General features: G+C 44.2%; 1 protein-coding gene across 1 annotated transcript in view; it reads left to right on the forward strand.

The window, feature by feature from the left end:
• Window positions 1–13,698, forward strand: part of UVRAG (UV radiation resistance associated) — a 112,798-nt gene extending 99,100 nt beyond the window's left edge. The window contains exon 15 of the mRNA XM_014960605.1: window positions 11,525–13,698. Coding sequence (XP_014816091.1) covers window positions 11,525–12,227 — 703 coding nt within the window. The 3' untranslated portion in view covers window positions 12,228–13,698. The remainder of the gene's footprint in view (window positions 1–11,524) is intronic.
• The last annotated feature ends 3,917 nt before the right edge of the window (window positions 13,699–17,615 follow it).

The following is a 17,615-nucleotide window of genomic DNA, read 5'->3' on the forward strand; positions in this document are numbered from 1 at the left end:
GAGCAACCTGGTCTGGTGGGAGGTGTCCCTGCATCAGTTTAGATTTGATTATAAAATGGTTTCTTTACCATGGCAGGGGGGTTGGACCTGGATGATCTTTAAGGTCCCTTCCAACCCGAATCCTTCTATGATTCTGTGATTCTTCCCTTCTGCTGTCTGCTGGCCTTGAAGAACTGATAACAGAAGCTTTAGTTATGCCTTAGATGTTTTGCCATCATATAACCAGGTGGTTTTTTTTTTCCTATAGGTGATACACAGTCATTAGCAAGACAAAACACATTTTTTGGCTGGATAATATTTCAAAACATGTAGAAATATTATGCACAGTTCTCCGGGAGTATCACATTCCCTCCTTCCCTCCCCCATGACTGTCTATGCCTCATTTCCTTCTCACCTCCAAAACTTGTATGAATAGTTGTTCATTTTTAACATTTTTATTTTTTTTTTAAGGCTAATGATTCTAAACAACGTTTCTTAGTGGTTCCTAATAATATACATGGAAATGGGGCTTTACAGGGAGTCCAGCCCAAGGGGAGAAACTGGCTAGACTTTCATAATTGGGCATTGCATCGAGCACACACGTAGCAGAGCACAGATGCCCTCTGTCTCGTGGATAATATCTGATTACTTATATTTTAACAAGCATTCAAGCCACCAGCTGTTAAAATGAAGATTTGATGTTTGTTTTCGGGGTGCTGCAGGTCTGATACCCTCTGCCACAAAGAGTGGTGGGTGAAGTCTTCCCAGGTCATCCTTCGTTTGTAGGATGGGAGCAGGGACACAGGAGGCAGTGATGGGGTTTTCTTCTCTACGGATTCACTCGCGCTGCCTTGTTTGTTTGGGTTTCTGTTTCCTTTCTTAGCACTGAGGCTGGGTTTTTCTGAAATTAAGTTCTCTCAAATCATCATCACACTGGTAAAAAACCAGTACTTACACTATACTTAGTTTCTCTTTAAACAGGCCTGGTTTTAACTCCTAGCCCATCCTTCATCTTCATTTTTGCTTTTGACTAGAGACATCTGTATTTTTTTGCAGTCCATAATAGAATCGAATCCCTTAGATAATCAGGGGAACTGAAATACCTAGTTATTTCAGGCTAAACCTCTTTATCTGATAAGCATCAGTTTAGATTTGAGTACAAAATGGTTTCTTTACCCCTTAAGACTAAAAACAAAAAAACCAACAGCCTGGAGAAGAGAAGGCTCCAGGGGGACATTAGAGCCCCTTCCAGTATCTGAAGGGGGCCTTCAAGAAAGCTGGAGAGGGACTTTTTACAAGGGCATGTAGTCATAGGACGAGGGGTAATGGTTTTAAACTGGAAGAGGGGAGATTTAGATTAGATATTAGGAAGAAATTTTTCACTCTGAGGGTGGTGAGAGCCTGGCCCAGGTTGCCCAGAGAAACTGTGGCTGCCCCATCCCTGGAGGGGTTCAAGGCCAGGCTGGATGGGGCCTTGAGCAACCTGGTCTGGTGGGAGGTGTCCCTGCCCATGGCAGGGGGTTGAAACTCAGTGATCTTTAAGGTCCCTTCCAACCTAAATCATTGTATGAAAAAGCCACACAGCTTTTGTAGAAGAGCCCACCTATTTCATAACTTCTATCAGAGCAAATTTGTTTTTAATTTAAAGTCTCAGCTTCAGGCTTTCATGAGCTCTGGGGCAGCCCTTGGCTCTCTTGAAGGCCTGAGGAGCCCCGTGCCTCTGCGTGAAGGTTTAACTGCTGCTGGATCCCCTCTGCCTGGTGAGATTCGTGGTGTTTTGCTTTCTCAGACATGACACTGAAATGATTAATACGTGTTTTCACATCCCACCACGCGTGATTTATTGCAGCAAGCTTGCAGGTCTACAAGCTCTGCTTCCCTCTTCATATCTCTCCTGGCACCTATATTCTGCTGTGTTTACTTTTCTTCCCCCTTACCCCTACCGCAAAATATTATTTGTGCTGTATGTAGATGAAATCAAGACAGATCAGTTGGTTCCCGCACACACAGGGAGGCTACAGAACTGCAAAACCTTACTTTATTTCTTTTTTTTTTTTATCTCAAATCTGGATGTTGACTCTTGAAGTGAAAGATGATGAGCCAAAGTTGTTGTGGATTTCGACTGTCTCAGTTGTGGTCCCCCAAATCTTCTCTGTTTCCTTTCGGGAATAATTCTCTGTGTTTTAGGCTTTTTTTTTTTAATCTTGGAGTCTCGGTGGCTTCCAGAAAAAGCAGCTTATTTTTAAGACTAGCTTTTACTGATGCTGAAGTCCCTGCGCAGTTCTTCTCTTCAATTCTTCTTCTTTTTTATTCCAGCTTTTGAGAGGGACCGAGGCTGTACATTTTGAACATGGTTTTATTCCTTTTTACGTGTTCAGATTTACTTTTCACAAGCCAGGCTCTTCAGATCACGGTCACGTTAAATCAAGAAACTCTTTCATTTTCTCTCCTATTCTGCAGCTTAATTTTATTGACTCCACGAGGGATGGTATTTGTGGTTATTAATGGCAAGTAAAGAGCACACTGCACACTCGAGCAGTCCAGTGAGAGTTTTTTTTTTTCCTAGTGAATAGATTAGACAATAGGCTTATCTAATGCTGGCAAATAGGAGATATTCCTTTAGAAGGTCTTGTCTGTAGTCAAGGAGATGTCCTTTTCAGCTTGTTTTTAAAAGCTCTACCCAAAAATACTTGCGTGCCAAGGCTTAAATCTGTGGTTCGAAGGTATGTCTTGATTCATATACTGGTACTAAAGGCCCTGTGCAGTTCTTCTCTTAAATTCTTCTTCTTTTTTATTCCAGCTTTTGAGAGGGACCGAGGCTGTCCATTTTGAACATGGTTTTATTCCTTTTTGCGTGTTCAGATTTACTTTTCACAAGCCAAGCTCTTCAGATCACGGTCACGTTAAATCAAGAAACTCTTTCATTTTCTCTCCTATTCTGCAGCTTAATTTTATTGACTCCACGAGGGATGGTATTTGTGGTTATTAATGGCAAGTAAAGAGCACACTGCACACTCGAGCAGTCCAGTGAGAGTTTTTTTTTTTCCTAGTGAATAGATTAGACAATAGGCTTATCTAATGCTGGCAAATAGGAGATATTCCTTTAGAAGGTCTTGTCTGTAGTCAAGGAGATGTCCTTTTCAGCTTGTTTTTAAAAGCTCTACCCAAAAATACTTACGTGCCAAGGCTTAAATCTGTGGTTCGAAGGTATGTCTTGATTCATATACTGCTAGATGCATGAGGAGCTTAAAACTTAATGTTCAAGTAAAGAAAATTCTGGTAGCTTAATTTATGAAGATTTTTTTTTTAAATATATTTTTAAAAAAAGCCATGTGTCAGAATTTTTTAGCTGCCAAAAGACGCAATTTCACCTTAATTTCATATTGGCAACCTCCCTTTGCAGCCCCGTCGTTACTGAGCGTTATTTAACCAGTAATCTCTAAGAAGGTGAGAAACTATTATTGCTTTTTAGCGCGGTTGACGTGAGATTGGCCCCGAGCTGTTCTTGGAGCTTCAAACATTTCGGATGGCTATAAACCAACTTAAACACCTTCGTCGAGCGTTCTTACTGCCATGAGGTCATCGTTTGCAACAAAAAAAAAAAAAAAAAAAAAAAGATCAAATGGTGTTGAAGTTGGGTTTTTTTGTTGGGTTTTTTTTGTTGTTGTTGTTGTTTTAAAGTATTCTTATACCAAAGAGCTGTGACTGTGGATTTTGGCATTCTCATACCAAAGAGCTGTGACTGTGGATTTTGGCGTTTGGCCAGACAATCAAGATTTAGTATTTTGACCAGCTGTGATCCGGTAATGTTCCTCCGAGGGAACATCTTGTGGGGAGGAAAAAAAGATACATATTTGAGCCTGCGAATTGGATTCTGTCTCTCCTCCTGCTTTACGGTTTCTCTGAGCCCCTTGCAGACAGATTAAATAATCACAAGTGAATCTGACTGAAGGGACGTTGTATCAAAACTGCAAACAGATTACAACCAGAACCGCTTCGCTAAGAAAATAACTTCAGAAATGTTTGTGTCAATTCACTTCAATCACTTTATCTTGCCTGTTTACGGCACGGAGTCTGTGTCTTGTGCCTCAGGTCTGTAAGAATGCCCAAATGGACTAATGATAACTGGTGAAAACAAATATTTTTGAGGAGAAAACAGCTACTTTGTAATTTTGCTGCCAGTAAGACTTAGACCTCAAGTAAGACTATTGTGGATTGGCTTTTGAGATTTGGATGCAATTGAAGCGTTGAGATTGGTGATGATGTAATTCTCTTATCTATAATGTCCAATAAATCTGAGGTTTCTCTTCTTTTTTTTTATTCACTTTAGAAATCCTCCTTGATAGGAGCTATATGTACTCCTATACGTAACCACCTCTAGTCTGATCCAACTTGATGACTAAAAATCATTAAGACCTGATGGCAGTTCATCAAATCGGTTTTTATACTCCACGAGTCGTGGGGCTGTGCTTTTTGGACAGGTGTCCTCATCTGTTTGCTGGCTCAGAAGATCAACCAAGTAATTGTGGCTGGAAGCTGAACCAGTTCAACCCCAGTAATTTAGGTCAAGGTTGTACCTTAGAGTAAAGGGCTGAGCTCCTGCAAGCCAGGCTCTTCTCACTGGTGACAATACCTTTATAGTCTCTAAAGTTTCTGGGCAACTGGATGCTAGTTTTATGAAGTGACTTGCTTTTTTTTAAATATATTTTATTAATTCCATGCGCTGTGAAGCTGATAAAGCATCTCTTTCTTTGGACTTTGCCTTGATGCAGCGCTAGGAATTCTGGTAACAGTACAGCCTGTTCCTTGAGGAAAATACAAATGGAATAGAGACTCTCCACGAGCTGTGTGTTTTCATGAAGATTAATAGCAACCCAATATTTCTGAGCTCTGTGCCTCTCTGTAAACATTACTTTTGAATGAAAACCTCAATCTGACTTCTCACCTGGCGGGAGATTATGGAACAGGAAAAGACCCCTTGACTGAACTGCTTAACCCAGTCTACCTAGAGCCATTTGGTTTTTATTTAACCTGCCTGCAAGACTATAACCATTAAATTTTACTTAAAATACACAGAGAACTAGTCATCTTCTCAGGTTTGTCTTCTAGACGCTCATCACTCAGCATAAACTTGTTGCCCTTTTGCTCGAGAGGAGGCATCCTTAGGGTGTGGTTTTCCCACTGGTCAATAAATCGTGGAATCACAGAATGGTAGGAGTTAAAAGGAACCTCTGGAGATCATCTAGTCCATGCCCACGCCAAAGCAGAGTCACCCAGAGCAAGTTGATCAGGAACACATCCATGCGGGTTTTGAATATATTCAAGAGAAGGAGACTCCACACCATCTCTGGGCAGCCTGTTTCAGGGCTCTGCCACCCGCTTAGGAATGATGTTTTGCCTCGTGTTCAGATGGAATTTCTAGCTTATGCCCGTTGCCCCTTCTCCTGTCGCTCAGCACCACTGAGAAGAGACTGACCCCATCCTCTTGATGTCTGCCCTTTGGAATTTTCATAAACATCAGTGAGGTCCCTTCTCAGTCTTGTCTTCTCCAGGCTAAACAGATCCAGGTCTCTCAGCCTTTCTTCATAAGGGAGATGCTCCATTCCCATGATCACCTTTGTAGCCTCCTCTGGACTCTTTCCACTAGTTCCTTGTCTTTTTTAAACTGGGGAGCCCAGAACTGGACACAGTACTCCAGATTTGGCGTCCCCAGAGCAGAGGGGGAGGATGACCTTCCTCCACCTGCTGGCCACACTCTTTTTAATGCACTCCAGGATGCCATTGGCTTTCTGGGCCACAAGGGCACATTGCTGGCTCATGGGCAACTTGTCCACCAGGACTCCCAGGTCCCTCTCTGCAGAGCTGCTTTCCAGCAGGTGACCCCAAACCTGTCTTGGTCCATGGGATTATTCCTCCACAGCTGCAGGACCCTACATTTGCCCTTGTTTAACTTCTTTTGGTTCCTATCTGCCCAACCCTCCAGCTTGTCCAGGTCTTGCTGGATGGTGGCCCAGCCTTCTGGTGTGTCAGCCACTCCTCTCAGCTGTGTGTCACCAGCAAATGTGCTGAGGGTTCTCTCTGTCCCCTCACCCAGCTCGTTGATGAATATGTTGAACGAGAGTGGACCCAGTACTGACCCCTCAACAGGGTGTTCCACACCCTTCTCTCCAGTGCTGGTTTTCTTTCTCTGGTGACTGGAAGGAGTCTGGGCAGTGAACTCTTAAATGGCCGGTCTCCAAAGTCCTTCATGCCTATTTGCTTTTATCTAAATGCCTTAGGTAATATTTGATAAGCAATTAAGCCATTCTATTGACTTCATTCTATTGACTTCATTCCTGCTTTTTTTCAGATTTGGGCTGTTATCCTCGTATTTATTCCTGACTGAAGCTAAATCCATCCTATTCCTATTTATTGGCAGCAAGAGAGGGTTTCAGAAATCTGCCTGTGTACATCTCCAGCAGCTTAAACCCTGATTTTGCAGCCTTAAATAAGATCCGTTTCATCGCGTGTCGTTTAGGGAACCTCGCCATGGGCTCTTTGTGCTCTAATTCATTAGTTTGAACCCTTTGTGTGATAAATGAAGATCGTCCCTGTTTTACTGCCCTGATGTATTCTATTAACCAAGAGGTTATTTTGTAGACGAAGGGAGATTAGCTTCATCTTGCTGCTCCGTTTAGGCTGTTAGATCACTTAGTATAGATCATTCTGCCGAAGGAAGGGAGGATTTTTTTTGGCTGCTGGACTAAAGAGGTATTGTTCAGGCACACATAGCGTGGTAGCTTGAATAGCCTTGTCATAACAAGCTCTTTAAAAACTCTCCCGGTCCTGCAAACTAATTAATTTCTCACCCGTTTTGCCCGTAAGGCCTAGATTTACAAAGGAATTTGAGCATGTTTCTTTTTTGGAGGAACTTAAATTTACACGCTTCCCCCCCAAACAGTTTGTAAAAGCTGTTTCTCTCCAGCTAATTAGAGGCCAGTTTTCCAGTTGGTTTATTCAGACACGTCTTTTGGCTGCTGCGTAGAAAAATTACTGTTGTACCTAAATTAGGCTGATTAGTGCTTGCTGAAGGTAATTTGGGGGTTGCCAATTAGGCGGTCTTCTGCCACACACATAACTCTTTGCCCTTTAATCATAGAATCATAGAATGGTTTGGGTTGGAAGGGACCTCAAAGATCATCGAGTTCCAACCCCCCTGCCCTGGGCAGGGGCACCTCCCACTAGAGCAGGTTGCTCAAGGCCCCATCCAGCCTGGCCTTGAACCCCTCCAGGGATGGGGCAGCCACAGCTTCTCTGGGCAACAGGGAAAGAGTCTGATCTAAGAGAAATGAATTTGAGTGAGTTTGGAGCCCAGTTCAGCTCAACTAGTCAGAGTAGCGGATGTTACTCGTTCAGATGGTGAAGAGGCTTTGCCTTGGGTTCAGTCTCTCTAAGAATTAATTGCGTTTTGCGTGACGATGTGAAACTTCAGGAGCTAGGATTAAACCCAGGACTGCTTTCTGCTCTTCTTTCCCTACGTGTCCTCCTCATCACAGAATCACAGTATGGTAGGGGTTGGAAAGGACCTCTGGAGATCATCCTCTAGTCCAACCCCCTGCCAAAGCAGGTCCACTCAGAGCAGGTTGCATGGGAATGCATCCAGGCGGGGTTTGAATGTCTCCAGAGAAGGAGACTCCAACACCTCTCTGGGCAGCCTCTTCCAGGGCTCTGCCACCCTCACAGGAAAGAAGTTCCTCCTCATGCTTAGATGGAATTTCCCATGTTCCAGTTTGTGCCCGTTGCCCCTTGTCCTGTCACCAGCCTCTACTGAGAAGAGTCTGGCTCCATCCTCTTGCCACCTGCCCTTTAGATATTGCTCAGCATTGATGAGATCCCCTTTCAGTCTTCTCCAGGCTGAACACCCCCAGCTCTCTCAGCCTTTCCTCATCAGAGAGGTGCTTCATTCCCTTGATCATCTTTGTAGCCCTCCACTGGACTCTTTCTAGCAGTTTCTTGTCTTTCTTGAACTGGGGAGCCCGTAACTGGACCCAGTGTTCCAGCTGTGGCCTCACCATGGCAGAGAGAGGGGGAGGATGACCTCCCTCCACCTGCTGGCCATGGTCTCCTTAATGCCCACCAGGAGACCATCAGCCTTCTTGGCCACAAGAGCTCACAGCTGCCTCATGGGCAACTTGTTGTCCACCAGAACTCCAAGGTCTCTCTCTACACAACTTCTTTCTCATCTGAGATGGCTCTTACTCTTGTGAGATCTTGCATATCTTGTCCTTTTGTGATACATTCAGCAGGAAGATCCACTCCATATCTGTCTATGGGCTGGTGTTCAGGTCACCGTGTTTGTAACTTGTCTGGACCTGCTTCTGACTGCTTAAATTTCAAGAGTTTTTATCACTAAAATATCGTGTACAGAGTAAATAACTTTGTGGCTATGTTGAGAAATGCTCATCTGTACTTAAATCCACGAGTTACTGATTGAAATTCTTCCAGGATTAGATGTTAATCTCTTAAATGCTCATTTCAACCTGTGGATGGTTGAATGCTGAGGGAGATGGTTTAGCGGTGGTTTTGTCAGTGTTGGGTTGATGGTTGGACTTGATGATCTGAAGGTCATCCCTTCCAACCTGGACAATTCTATGACGTGCATTGTGCCACACCTGTTGGTAAGACACACAAATCACTGCGTTACAGGTTGTCACATCCAAGTTGAAGGGAGATCATTCAGCTCTTCAACATCTCTATCTGGAATGGGGAAGGCAGCAAAGCCTTAGGTATCTTGCACTGGAAAGCACCATCTGCTTAATTGTAAAGTATAATTTGGACTGTAGTAATCAGTTATCACTTGTCCATGAGGAATTACTTCATGTAAACGTAGGATGATGTGCTCTTGGACCCAGAAAAGTGTCTTGAATGATTTCTGGCTTTGTGAATACGTGTGCGTCTCGGAATTTGGGTAAATTCCTAAAGCTTACCGTTTAATTATAGTTTTTAGTAACTTGATAGAGAGCAAAATACCTCGTTTTGCCGCATTTTGCTGTTAAAGCTGAAAACATAGGACTCTTATTTCCTGTGCTCTTTCTTCAGGAAGATTCAGCAAACCTAGAAGAAACGCGAAAAATGTTCTTATCTAAGATTTAAGATAAACTGAATCTAAACAAATAAGCAATACTGAGTATTAATTTATTTTGTCAATCAAGGCAGAAAGCACTAAGCTGGGGAAGGGGAGGGGAAAACAGACCATCCCCAGTATATCTCCCAGTTTGGGAAGGACTCTTTATCAGGGAGTGGAGAGATAGAACAAGGGGTAATGACCTCAAACTGAAAGAGGGGAGTTTAGATGAGATCTCAGGAAGAAATTCCTTACTGTGAGGGTGAGGAGGCACTGGAACAGGTTGCCCAGAGAAGCTGTGGCTGCCCCATCCCTGGATGGGTTCAAGGCCAGGTTGGATGGGGCTTTGAGCAACCTGCTCTGGTGGGAGGTGTCCCTGCCCAGGGCAGGTGGGTTGGAACTGGATGATCTTTAAGGTCCCTTCCAACCCAAACCATTCTATGATTCTGCAGTGCACATTGTCCAAGTAACATTCACAAGTGTCTCGCCTCAGAATATTGTTTGTTGTATTATATCATTTTAAAATAAGTGGTTGATTGTGCTGGAGTTGGTTGAAGTATTTTAAAGTCTCTGGTCAGTGAGGATTCGAGGGCTAATCTCCAAGACCACGTATACAGCACTTACTAGCATCTGTGGCCCATACTGCCTTCAGTTTGGTCATCTCTTCTAAGAATGGGCCAAATCTTTGCAAACAAAACTGAGAATGAACTGCACAGGTCCGAAACAGCAATTGAAATTGAAGAAGAAAGCTGATGTTTTTGCTGCTAACTGCATGTGTGGTGTTTATCTCTCTACTTCACTGTCCACAACTGTAATTTCTGAAAAGCAGCGTTCCCTGAAGGTAATTTGAGGGTTTTTATGGAAGAGAAGGAAGCTCTGAACATGCTTAGTTTAGTTTGGAGAAGAGGAGGCTGAGGGGAGACCTCATTGCCCTCTACAACTACCTGAAAGGAGGCTGTAGAGAGGTGAGGGTTGGCCTCTTCTCCCAAGGGAATAATGACAGGAACAGAGGAAATGGTCTGAAGTTGTGGCAGCGGCGGTTTAGATTAGATATTAGGAAGAATTACTTACTGAGAGAGTGATCAGGCACTGGAACAGCCTGCCCAGGGAGGTGGTGGAGTCACCATCCCTGGAGGTATTTAAGAAACATGTGGACATGGCTCTTCAGGGCATGCTCTAGTGCCCGAGATTGCTGTTTTGTGTCTGTTTGTGGTTTGTTTTTTGTTTTGTTTGTTGGTTGTTGGGTTTTTTTGTGGTTGGACTCGATGATCTCAAAGGTCCCTTCCAACCATGAAGATTCTGTGTATTAAAGGGCAGCCTGGGAAGAGGTAAGGTGGGAGAGGAAATTAAAGAGCAGTAATACGCCACGCCGCCTTCCCGTGGGGATCCTTATTTTTCACAGAAGGACTTTCTGAAATAAACTTTGTCCTGTTTACAAAAGGGAGCAAAAAAGGTCAAATAAGGAAAAGGATCCATGCTAGGGACTACTCGGAACTTCTATTCCAAGATATTCCCCTGCAAGACAGACCCCAAAATGTATCCAGCCCTTGAGTTTCTTTTAAATGGAATTAATGAAGGAGACTCATACTGACAACAGTTGAATCTTATATATTCAGCAGATCGGTAGTAGCTTCTTTTTTTTATTTTGAATATATATATTTGGAAGGAAAACGAACCAGTTGCTTAAGTTAATGTGCAACATCCTATTTGCATATAGGATGGTGATTATATTTGGGTAAGGATTAAGCTGATGAAGGAAAACTCGCATAACACACCCCAGATGATGTAAAACGGACGTTCCAAATTACAGACCCTGGGACAAACTTGTAAATTAAGCTTGATTTGTTCACGTTCCTCAAGAAACCCTGGTTGACGTTTGTCCAAAAAAAAAAAAAAAGAAGTGGTTTTGGAATGATTGGCACAGAAAAGCAGAAGATCTGGCAAAAATAATCCTCTGCAAAGAGCAAAGTTAGTGTGGTTTTTCCTCCTTGGTACAGCTGTCGGGAAAGTCCACTGTTGGATAAAGGATTCGACCATTATTACTCACTTTTGAAGAGTTTATGATGGCCCAGAACAGGCCATAAATACATAAATATACAGTCAACAGTAATAATTCATAAAGTGCAGCTTGGTCTTATAAAATGGTGTTAACAGTGAGAATTAACGTAACGCGGTGGTTTCTTGGGTGATTGACTCTTCAACCCACGGAGCTTTGTAAACGTTCCTACACGATCTTAGGGGTTTTCAGTAAAGCTTCTCCTCTGGGGTGTCTTCTGCGGTTCAGACGGCATTAAACACGTTTGGGGTTTTAGCACTTCAGGATCCAAGGAGTTGGCCAAAGTTGAGCCCGGAGTTGTGATAAAATCATTGCTTCGGCTTTTGGTTAAACATCTGCATGGCTCCTGACAGCTGTGATTTATCCTTTTTTTCCTTCTTTTATAGTGATCGACACCATACATCCAGTGCAATTCCCGTTCCAAAGAGACAGAGCTCTAGCTTCGGCAGATTGGATATTGGCTTTTCCAGTGGGCTTCCTTCACCGGATAAAGGACTCCGAAAACGAGCCAGCACAGGAAACGAAAGACTCCAGTACAAAACCCCTCCTCCCAGTTACAACTCGGCTTTGACGCAGCCCGTGGCCGTCGCAACCCGCCTCGGGGAGTTGGAGAAAAAACCTGGATCCATATCTTCTTCCTTGGATACCTCCATGGACTCCTCGAAAGGAAACGCCAAGAAAGGGGAGGACTTGTGCAGCAGTTTAAATGGTGAAAACGGGAGCCTGAACAATACCCAAGAGCGGCAGGAATCTTTCCTGGGACATAATAGTGCAATAAATGGGGCTTTTTTACCCGGAGAGTGCTCCGGCGCTTCCGGCAACGAGCAACCCCGTGAGTTTCGTCCTTCCCTCGGCCCCGTCCTTTGTTGCGCCGTGGAACAAGCGGAGGAGATCATGGGGATGGAAGCCACGGGTTTCAACCCGGGAGATCAGCTGGAAGACTTTAACTCCATCCCGGTGGAACACGCCGTGGCGGTGGAGTGCGACGAACAAGTCCTAGGAGAGTTTGAGGAGTTCTCCCGAAGGATCTATGCACTGAACGAAAACATGTCCAGCTTCCGAAGGCCACGGAAAAGTTCGGACAAGTGAGCTGGGGGGCAGGGATTGGAGAGCAGACATTGAGGTGAAATCAGTGATCTGGAATAGAGATAAAATTGCACTTATTCTTTATATTAATTATATAAAAAAAAAAAATTAAAAATAAAAAAGCTAAAGCTATTCCTATGGTGTTAGACAAACGGACTTAAGCACGGTAACACAGGATCATGGTATATTCACAGCCCAGGTAAATCTTGATTCTGCTTCCAGCCCTCTTACGTCTGGTATTTATAATCTGTTGGAGTATTATTTTATTTTTCTTTTTTTTTTTTTAGGCGTTGGAATCCATTTATAAAAGGCTTTCCTGGAAACAACTTCTAGTGCTGATCAGGCCCTTCTATGAATATTTGTTGATTTCTCGATTAGTGTTTAGAGTTAAATTTATTTTAATGGAAAAGATTAGAAGGAGAGAAAAAAAAAAAGAGTTAATTTAAAAGTACCTTTATGGCAAGACCTCTTTACCTTCTGCCATGTACTCCTGTGTTTTCTCGAGCAATGTAGTTGGTGTTACAGAAATACCATGAATTTGTTATAATTGGGCAATTTTCTGTAGCCTTTGACGTTCTGGTTTGCACTGATGGGTCCTCCAGTCGGTGGTGGAAACTCACCTGTTCCTACCAGTGGAAGCCTTGAGGACTAAATCTCCTCTAAGGTTTCTTATTAAAAAAATCTCAGCCTCCCCGTTCCCCGCTTCGGTGGGGCTCAGACCTCGTTAGCAGACGCCCTAATTAACGCCCTAACGAAGCGGGGTTCAGCTGCTCCCCCCATCCCAGCTCTCTTAACGGGGACAACGTGCCGCGAGGCGCTTCAGATGTCTTCATTAAAAAAAACCCAGAGCCAAAATGCAGCCAGTGCTTTGGAATTGGGCGAATTTGGGGAATCGCTCCACCCTCTGTAGAAAGGAGGCACTTAACGTTCTTCATCTAAATAAATATCCTTTTTTGAGCTGTCTGGGTTTTCGAAGGAGGCAACGGCCAGCGGTTGGCTGGTCGGTAGGTTCCCACTGGCACATGTGTGTTCAGCTGCACTAACGGGAAAGCAATTTGCAGCCCCGCTTTGTGATCCCTGGTATTTGTTTCAGTTTTTTTGGATTTCATTGCTCTTGCTTTTCTGTATCGTATACCCAAGAATCTGGGCTCGGTTGGGAGCTCTCGAATATAAAAATATATAGCAGAATAAAAAACACTTCATCACGCCTGGCTTTTCTTTCCCCCCCCTCCCTGGTCTGTGCTTTCTTTTGAACCAATGACCTAGTCTTTTTTTTTTTTTTTTCTAACTTCACCATAAGACTAGCCTAAATTAACGTTTTAAAGTGTGGATATGTATAATCTCAACTATCTGTTGTCGAAACAAGACGTATATGTGAGAACCAATATACATAATAGCACTGTTCTAGGATATGCTTTTTTTTCTTTTTTTTTCCGGGTAACACCTTCATGATTGTATTAAAATTATATTCACATCTCTCCTGTTAGCTTTTTAACCGGTTGTGGTCTGCACTTGGGGTGTTGGATGGAGCTTCTCTACAGGCTTTTGTGATCTGGGGTCTGTCCCAGTACAATGTGCGGGGTGGAAACGTTTGGAAGGAGAGACCTCGATTCCCTAAAGGCACCAAATGTGATTCCAGGTGCAAACTTGGGCATGAAGTTGGACACATTCATGAGTATCTTCACCACCATTAATAAACTCCTCTGTTCCAACCTCGTGAAAAGCTTCCCTAAAGGAAGTGGCAGCAGCTGAAAGTGCTGCCATCGTCTTGGAGAAGTTATAAGAAGGAAGCTCTGCTTTGGTGTAGAGAGCAAGAAATTAACACCTTATTAATGAAGTGGGCCTAAGATACTCTGTCCAGTGACTCTATCTTACCATCTTCTGGCAGTAGCATCATTTTAGGTGAAATTAGGGAAGGTTGAGTCGGTTGTGTGCCCTGGGAGATGGGATCTGGCACTCTCAAAGCAGCACAGGCCTCCTGTTTGTAGACACACTCATTTTCTTCTATAACAAAAAGGCGTTTGCTCTGTGTCTGGTGGTGACTTTTCAAACCAACCCAAAGAGCAGTTGCGAAGTCGCCGCGTCCCGGCGGCGAACGCGGAGCCTCTCGGTGCAATGAAGGTTCGTAGAGCGTCAGCGAGACTTTGGATTTATTCTTATTTTTTTTATTTCCTTTTTCTCAGTAGTTACGCGTTTTCTCAGGTTGGAACTGACCAAATGAAGTCTCGTTTTTCCTCCCCCACGTTGTGTTGCTGTTGTTCCTGCTCGAGCCCTCTAATTGTTAATGTGTCAAACCCCATGGTTGATTCCTGCAGCTGTTGCAGGACCAACCTTAAATTGCCCCCACCTTTCTCTTCCCCTTTTCCCTCTATATAGAAGGTGAAGGGGAACAGGGCTAATTAAAACATTAACAAACTTCTCGTTGCTGTGAGGATGGGGGATCGTACAGACTGCAGCCACCTGATGGCTTGCTTTTTTGTGTTTATTTCCCCCCTCCCCGCCCCGTAAATTACTTTGAAAATAACACAGTGGGAGAGAAAAAAAAAAACCAAAAACGTAGTTTTGAAGGTGAGATGATATATCACAGTGTGCTTTAAACTGTCAAGAGCCTCTCAGTTCCTGCCCAGCTGTGACACTGTGAAATGTCTGCAAATGTCTTCAAGTGGAGAAAACATTTCATTGCAATCTTTTTTTTTTTTTTTTTTTCTTTTTCCCCCTCACTAGGAATTCCTGAGATTTTTGAGAATATTAGTTTTGGAAGATCGTATCCCACTCTATTTTTATAGCAAGCACAACGGCGTTGGCTTATCCTTGCTTGTCCAGATATTTAAAATAAGCAAAACCAGAATATCCCATAGCAAATGACACATTAAAACTATGTTGGTAATTGTGGGAAAGCTCATCTGTATTTATAAAATAAAACTGATTAGTATCTCTCAACTTGCGTGTCTTCTCTCAATGGCTCCTTTGTGTTTATTTTCTTTACGAACCCGATTTGAACCCCAGTGTCCTCCTCAGCCCCAAAAACTCTTTGCCTTGTTGTTCATCGAGCCCATATGGGTGTCAAGAGGATGGGGCTGGCCTTTTTTCAGTGGTGCCCAGTGACAGGACAAGAGGAAATGGGCACAAACTTGAACGTAAGAAGTTCCACCTAAACATGAGGAGGAACTTCTTGACCTTGAGGGTGGCAGAGCCCTGGCAGAGGCTGCCCAGAGAGGTGGTGGAGTCTCCTTCTCTGGAGACATTCAGACCCCACCTGGACACTGTGCAACTTGCTCTGGGTGGACCTGCTTTGGCAGGGGGGTTGGACTAGAAGATCTCCAGAGGTCCTTCCCAACCCCATATCATTCTGTAATTCTGTATCAATCCAAATGGGAATTTTGGGGTGAGAGGATTCTCTAGGAGACCTTCCTGGCTCCAAATCCTATTTCTCATGAGATGGTATGGCAATTTTTTTTCACCCTCTTTCCAAAAAAGAAATAAAAAAGTGTCTGGTGGGGCTGGGACACAGCTGGATTTGCAAAAACTTTTATGGATAGTGGAAAAGGTCACATTCCCACTCGGGGGAGGCATCGCTGCTTATCCAGCACCTTTTGGGATCCAATTTAATCAGCAACATGTATCCACCTAAAAAGCTTATGTTCCCTTTGAGCAGGAGTCTACACGCATCCTGGTAGGAGGTTGTCCACGATGGAGTCACTGGTGGGACGCAGTGGAAGGTGAAGAGCTGCAGGGACTCTCCGGCCATCAGCAGGACAACAGGTTTTTTGCCTTTTTTTAATTTTTATTTTTTCTTTTCTCCTACCCAGCCTGCCTGTCAGCAGAGAGTAAAATGCCAAGATGCCAACTTGTACTGTCCCAGAGCTGAAGTGGGAAGGTACAGGAGAGAAATTCTACTTTAAGCTGTTTTGCAACATTGAACAGCTTTATTGAAAGGTAATTGCGTTAAAGTGATTAATAAACTCTGCTTGGAAAAGGTTTGTATGGAAACGTAGGCGAAGGTGTTGCTGGAGGGAGTGGGCTTGTTCTCCATAATTATAGAAGAGTTTGGGTTGGAAGGGACCTTAAAAATCATCGAGTTCCAACTCTCTCCCATGTTGGAGATGGAGTTGGAGGTGTCCATGGGACACCTCCCACCAGACCAGGGTGCTCAAAGCCCTGTCCAACCTGGCCTTGAACCCCTCCAGGGATGGGGCAGCCACAGCTTCTCTGGGCAACCTGGGCCAGGCTCTCACCACCCTCACACCAAACAAGTTCTTCCCCAGATCTCATCTCAATCTCCCCTCTTTCAGCTTAAAACCTGTCCCCCTCGTCCTGTGGCTCCCCTCCCTCATCAAGAGTCCCTCCCCAGCTTTCCTGGAGCTCCTTGAGGGACTGGAAGGCCCTCTGAGGTCTCCCGAGGGCCTTCTCTTCTCCAGGCTGAACCCCCCCAACTCTCTCAGCCTGGATAAACCTTGGGCTCTTTACCTCACCTTTCTAATGCCTGAATTTCTCCTTGGTTTGTGTGTTTTGACCTTTTTCAGATGGAAATGTTTTTCACCGCCCTCAGAGTAAAGAGTTTCTTCCTGAGATCTCATCTCAATCTCCCCTCTTTTATAAAACGGTCCCCCTCGTCCTATCTCTCCCCTCCCTGATCAAGAGTCCTTCCCCATCCATTCTGGTCTGGATGGTCTTGGTTTTGGCAAGAAAGTTCCTTTGCAACTTGTAAGGGAATTAGAAACTAAAGCAATTAGAAAAGCCTATCACAAAAAAAAAAAAAATGTAAAAATGCTTTTTGGTAGTTGGGTGTTGGAAAGGTTCCATTGACACAGGTCCATTAGGGCTTGAAGTGGCTCAAGTGGCCCACGGGAGCTGGTGCAGCTTGCCCCAGCCAGGGTGAGCAGATGCTTTCTGCTTTCTCCACTTCTTGTGTCCAGTTTTGGGCACCTTGATACAAGAGAGGTCTCGAGGTGCTGGAGCGAGTGCAGAGGAGGGCAACGGAGCTGGTGAGGGGGCTGGAAAACAAATCGTATGAGGAGCAGTTGAAGGAGCTGGGACTGTTTAGTTTGAGGTAGAGGAGGCTGAGGGGAGACCTCATCACTCTCTGCAACTACTTGAAAGGACACTGTAGAGAGGTTGGTGCTGGTCTCTTCTCACAGGTAATTAATGACAGAACAGGAGGGAATGGCTTCAAGCTCCAACAGGGTAGGTTTAGAGTGGACATTAGGAAAGAATTCTTCAGAGAAAGAGTGGTCAGACACTGGAATAGGCTGCCCAGGGAGGTGGTTGAGTCACCATCCCTGGATGTGTTTAAGAGTCATCTAGATGTGGTGTTGGGGGACATGGTGTAGGGGAGAACTTTGTAGAGTAGGGTTGATGGTTGGACTCGATGATCCCAAGGGTCTCTTCCAA

This window comes from Calidris pugnax, unplaced genomic scaffold (genome assembly GCF_001431845.1).
Source record: "Calidris pugnax isolate Ruff unplaced genomic scaffold, ASM143184v1 scaffold270, whole genome shotgun sequence".
NCBI classification, from domain to species: domain Eukaryota; kingdom Metazoa; phylum Chordata; class Aves; order Charadriiformes; family Scolopacidae; genus Calidris; species Calidris pugnax.